The following is a 6,230-nucleotide window of genomic DNA, read 5'->3' as shown; positions in this document are numbered from 1 at the left end:
TGGAGATTTTAGTATAATGCCAGCCCCGCGCCCTGGAGCGTGAGCAATCCATCAAAGAAGAGCGTCCAGTGATCTTCGACCATGTTTGGCCTTGCTCCTTCAACGCTTGTCCATTCAGCGATGAAGTCCGCTAACACTCTAGATTTCATGCTCGTGCGTGGTGCGTAGCTTACGTTGAACTCATTTAGTTCTACGACTCATTGCGCAATTCGTCTAGTAGCTTCTCGATTGCGTATTACATCCTTCAGAAGTTATGTCATCATGACAGTGATCCTGTGCGCTTGAAAGTAGTGCCGTAATTTCCAGGAAGACATCAAGATTGGATATATCAGCTTCTGTACTTGCGGATACCGTAGCTTAGCATCATGTAGAACCTCACTCACATAGTAAATAGGTTTCTGGACCTTGGCCTTTCTCTTGGGACATTCCTGTTCGACCACCAGTACCATGCTTACAACTCGTGGGGTAGCTGCAATATACAAAAAGAGCTCCTCTTTTTATTAGGTGGTGTAAGGATTAATGGAGACGATAAATGCCTTTTTAGGTCCTCGAAGGCACGCTTCGCTTCTTCCGTCCACTCGAACCGATCTTGTTTATTCAACAACTTGAAGAAAGGTATCCCTTGCTCGCCCATCTTAGAAATAAATCGACTAAGAGCAGCAATGCATCCTGTCAGTTTCTGGGCCTTTTTCAGTGTTCGAGGTGACCGCATCTTGTCGACAGCCTCAATTTTGCGTGGGTTGGCCTAAATGCCTCGATTCAACACTAGGAAGCCGAGAAGCTTGCCGGACGGCACGACAAATGTGCATTTTTTGGGGTTAAGCATCATGCGATACTTCCTGAGGTTGTCGAACATTTCTTTGAGATCATCAACCAATGCATTTCCAATTTTTGATTCGACTACAACATCATCGACGTACGCTTCTTCATTGCACCTGATTTGGAGTTGCAGATAGTTTTGAATACACCTTCGATACGTAGCACCAGCATTTTTTAAATCAAAAGGTATCTGTACATAAAAAATACACCGAAAGGAGTAGTAAATGCAGTTTTCTCCTCATACTCTAATCCCATGCTAATTTGGTGATACCCCGAATAGGCATCTAGAAAACATAACAACTCACAACTTGTTGTAGAGTCAATGATCTGGTTGATGCGTGGGAGAGAAAAAGGATCCTTGGGGCTAGCCTTGTTGAGGTTAGTGAAGTCGACGCATATTCTCCATCTGCTATTAGCCTTCTTGACGAGCCATGTAGGATGACGTACTTCTCGAATGAAGCCCGCCTTTAGGAGCTTATCGACCTCCTACTGAATAGCCCGCTTCCTATCTTCCGCATATCTTTGCTGCTTCTACACCACAGGTTTGGCATCGGGTTTAACAACCAGCCTATGCTTGATCACCTCCATGGGGACCCCAGGCAATCGGATGATTGCCACATGCGAGCACGTCTTGGTTTGCCTGGACGAAGGTGATGAGTTCGAGTTCCTATTTAGGGTTGAGGTTGGCCTAAACCTTAACCATCTTGGATGGTTCGGATGGGTCGAGGCGCACTGCCTTGACGCAACCATCAGTCTTTTTGTTGCTGATGCTGTCGTGGGCCTTGCCTTTGGCATCGTTGGATTTGGTAGTGCCATCAAGACTTACGAGCCTGCAGTCTTTGGCCTTAACAACACCTTGCTGCCTTTGACACTTAGAATTTGAATCCTTAGGAGCGATGGCCACTGGACTGAAGTGTTTAACCATATCTAGGCTTTGCTTGTTGCATTTGACCACTGCACGCTGATCTCCTTTAACCGTAATGGCCCCATTGGGACCCGGGATCTTAAGCGCTTGGTAGGCGTAGTGAACCCCCGCCATGAACTTGCCCAGCATTGGGTGGCCTAGGATCACATTGTATGCCATCTTGAAGTCCGCGACATCAAAGGTCAGCTAATTTGTCCAAAAGTTGTTGGGCCTACCAAACATGAACGACAGCTCGATCTATGGCTGAGAGGCATGGTTGATGAGTTGGGAGTTATGCTGTGGAAAGGCACGACTCCAGTCTTAAGCTCTCACCTCTGGATTCCCATCTTGTCCAAGGATTTGGAGAAAATGAGGTTGAGTGAACTACCTCCATCGACCAGAGTTATGCAAACCTTAATGTTGAGTATGGTGAGCTAAACTATGATCGGGTATCAACCAGGATGTGGTACTGTGGCCGGATGTTCAGTTTGATCAAAGGTGATTGGCTATTTCGAGCACTTGAGATACGGATTGGGACCAGTTAAGGCTAGGTTAACTTCTCGCTTAACCGCCTTGTGCTGTCTCTTAGACTTATATGTGGTGGGTCCTCCAAAGATGTGCGCCAAGCTATGGTCAGCCTCGTGGAATTGGGGCTTGTCACCCTCAACATTAGGCTTAACCTGCTTACACCCACGCTCAGCATTTGCCTTGATCTTCTCATCAAGTTTCCTCTTAAACACAAAGTACTCTTCAATGTGGTGCTGGTTTCTCCGATGGATGGGCATCACTTTCCACCATCTCGACTGAGGCCTTTATTGTCCCTAGTGTTGCGTGATTTGCTCCAGTCGATCGCAACTACAGTCATTTTAGGACCCTTGCGCTTGTCACCGGGTTTATTCTTCTTTCCTCCGTTCTTCGAGGACTCGGGTTTGTCCTTGCCAAATTGGAGGTTTTTAGTGCGCACCTGCACTTTCGCTCATTTCACGCACTTGTCGACCAACTCAAAAAGCTCTTTGACCGTGTGGATCGTTCAAGTAGGCATCTTTTCACGCAAGTCCGTGTCCTGCACACCTCGTTTGAAGGCAATAATTACTAATTCAACTGAGATGTCCGAGAACGTGTTACGCTTGTCGCTGAACCTATGGATAAAATCTCGAATAGATTCCTTGTCGCCTTGGTGCAACTAGTGGAGATCGTTCTCTATTCCTGGGCGCTCGAAGGTTCTTTAGAAGTTGGCTATGAACTGAGCCTTGAGTTCTTACCACGAACGAATTAAGTTGGGCGGCAAGTTTAGCAACCAGGACCTTACAGGTCCATCAAGGGTGGTTAACATGTAATTGGCCATTCCTCGATTGTCACCGCCGACTGCTCGAATTATGGTGGTGTAGATCTACAACCACTCGTTGGGATTGATCTTCTCATCGTATTTCTAGATTGGGCCCACTTCGAAATTCTCGGGCAACCGAATCGACCGGAGTTCACGTACGAAATCCTTGCAGCCCGTCTGTTTGAGAGGGGGAATCATATTGACCATCTCGTCCTATAGATCTCAAGTCATAGTAGCGGCGATCGTCTTCGCGGAGTTCCTCACAGCGGTTTCGATCGTCATACGTAGATCACGTCGGTTGTGAGGAATGCATTTCGTCAGATCTTCCTGATGCCCACACCTATGGACAGGGTAGCTACCGTTTGGCCCACAATATTGTTTTTGGGCCTGACAACCTGAGCTTCCCATCTGGGATTCCCCTACTCGAGAGCGTTCTCGCCCGTGGATCCTTGAGTCGGGATAGTTTCAACTGGGGGACCTAGAGTTGTGGGGACTGTTTGCTCAAGCACTTGGTTCTGAGCCGCATCGAGTAGGATCTTGACTTGATTGACCATAGGAGTCACTAGATTCGCCGGATCCATTTCTAGAAGGGATCTAAGAATCAGATGAGCTCCTTGCATGTTAGCATCCGAAGTACTGAATATGTCGCTACCGAGGCTCGGTTGCGGTCGAGCCGATGAAGCCTCACGATGAATATTCAGAAGGAGTTTTTCCCTTAAGCCGTGGGATGTCGCTAGTGTAGGTGCACCCATCGAAAGCCGTCGGGTGAGGCTAGGAGGCATCTGCCTTCCCATGGTCCACCAGTGGGGGGTCGTGTCGTGTTCACGTACAACTCTAGATACGGATGCTTCGAGTGGTAACTCAACGCCAGTACCGTCAGCATTGACTGCTGTCGCTGGGTCTCCAAGGATTTATCAACCATGGTGTTTGGATCTACAACCACTGGGTTAGCCGATGAGGGTGGTCGCCTCTAGCCATAAACACGAATCGATCTGTTTGGCTACTCGAGCTAGCGTTAGAGTCACCATCGCCACCCTCGTTGCTGTCGGTGTCCTTGCAGTGGAGAACATTAGGCTCCATGGGATCCCAATCGAGATCTCCCACCTCGCGGTACGCAGCCAATGGTATGGACTTGAGGGTACCAGTGTGGATCAGTCCACCTTAATCGTCCCAACAGAAAACCATAGTTTCGAACATGATTTCTGAGTTGATGGAACGGGAATGCCACCGGTGCCACGGTTGATGAGCTGGCATCAATTGAGCGGTTGTTGTTAGAGGCAGTGCTGCCAGATGCACCCTTCTGGTTCTTATTCTTCTTGCTGCTGGAGTTGCCAGAGGAGGACAGTGAAGTGTATGCAGATGCACCGAATGGCGCATGCGCCATGTATGCACCGTGGTGGGTTAGCTCGGACTGTGCTATGCGGTGTTCTTCGAGAAGGAGAGAAGACCGCACCTTGAGAAAAGAGGGAAGAGTGCTGTTGATGGTGAGTACCGGGATGACGGCATGCAGGCGAGGGTTGAGGCTACGCAAAATGTTGAGCACTAAATCTTGATCAGTGACCTTGGTGCAGAGATCATGAAGGGTGTCGGCCAGCGTCTTCCTCTTGGTGCAATATGCAATGATGGGAAGATCGCCTTGGTACGTTGTATAATTCCGCGCTGATGTACACCGAGCGGGTGACCTGGCTGTTGAGGAACAGATCCCTGAATCGTGCCAGAGCCTGTATTTCCCTTTCTTCATGATGATTTGCAAGATCTCTGTGGAAATGGTGTTATAGATCTAGGAGACCATTACAAAGCCATTCTACACCCAATCAGAGTCACCTTTGGGTTCAGGAGAATCGACATGATTGGCCAAACTGAATTTGCCAAACGTGGTGAGGAAGAACTGACTCCATTGTCCATAGTCGAGTTATAGAGATCAAGCACAATCGGAACATGTGACTTGCTGTTGATGAGTTGCACCTGGGAAGCAGAGGGAGAATTCGTGATGACTTGATTGGCGAGCAAGAGCTGAGAGCCTTCGTCATCAGAGGAGGAGGAGCTCATGGCATGAGACAGAGAAGAGCAGTGGAAGTCTCGGATCTCAGGTGTTTAGAAAGGGAGAAGAAGAAGAGATGCAACGTATGTTGTATTCATCTGATGATTATATAGATCTGCCAATGGTAGGAGGACGAAATGTATTATTAGTTCTTTGGAGTCTGAGAATGGCATGATCTCAATGCAGACTCATCTGGAGAAGCATATTGTGGATTTTTACAAAAACTTGTTTGGTTCTAATACAAAGAATCAGATACATATCAAAGGAAATTTTTGGAGTATGGACCAACAGGTCTAGTGTCAAGATAAAGAATTCTTGATCAAGGAGATCACTGAAGAAGAATTGAAGGGTGTGGTGTTCAACATGAAATTGGACACTGCACCTGGTCCCAATGGGTTTGGGGTTGTTTTTTTCAGAAACTTTTGGGATTTGATTAAAGGTGATCTTATGGATATGGTGAGAGATTTTTAGGTAGGGAACCTTGATCTCAAGAGGCTGAACTATGGGGTTATTACTCTTCTTCCTAAGGTGAAAGATGCTATTAACATTAAACAATTTAGACCCATCTGTTGTGGATTATAAGATTTTCACCAAATTGATGACTGATAGGCTTAATCCTTTGGCTGATAGTCTAATTAAGCAGCAACAAACAACTTTTATAAAAGGGAGGAACATCTTAGAGGGAGTTGTGATTTTACTTGAAGTAGTGCATGAACTCAAGCAGAGAAAGAGACAGGGTGTCATCATGAAAATTTATTTTGAGAAGGCCTATGACAAAGTTAAGTGGAACTTTTTTCTTGAGGTGCTGGAGAGGAAAGGTTTCCCTCCCTTATAGATTAAATGGGTTATCCAATCTATCCAAGGGGGGCAGGTCTATATAAATGTGAATGGGCTAAGGAGTTCTTATTTCAAGACTTATCAAGGTTTAAGACAAGGAGATCCTTTATCACCTATGTTGTTTAACTTGGTGGCTGATATTCTTGGGGAGTTGATTGATAAGGTTGTGGATAAAGGTTTGATCATTGGGGTGGTGAATCATCTTCTACCAAAAGGTGTGTCTCACATTCAATATGCAGATGACACTGTTATTATGATTGATGGGTGTGATCAGTCCATTCTGAATCTGAAAATTATTCTAT

At 46.5% G+C, this 6,230-nt stretch overlaps 1 protein-coding gene across 1 annotated transcript; it reads right to left on the bottom strand.

Moving 5' to 3' along the window:
* Positions 1-1,507: 1,507 nt before the first annotated feature.
* Positions 1,508-1,903, bottom strand: LOC133892185 (uncharacterized). The gene has a single exon (XM_062332898.1). It carries the CDS (start codon positions 1,901-1,903, stop codon positions 1,508-1,510), a length of 396 nt encoding a protein of 131 aa, XP_062188882.1.
* Between the last annotated feature and the right edge of the window lie 4,327 nt (positions 1,904-6,230).

This window comes from Phragmites australis, chromosome 15 (genome assembly GCF_958298935.1).
Source record: "Phragmites australis chromosome 15, lpPhrAust1.1, whole genome shotgun sequence".
NCBI lineage: Eukaryota > Viridiplantae > Streptophyta > Magnoliopsida > Poales > Poaceae > Phragmites > Phragmites australis.
The sequence above is the reverse complement of the archived record's forward strand: the minus strand, read 5'-3'. Positions and strand labels throughout refer to the sequence as shown.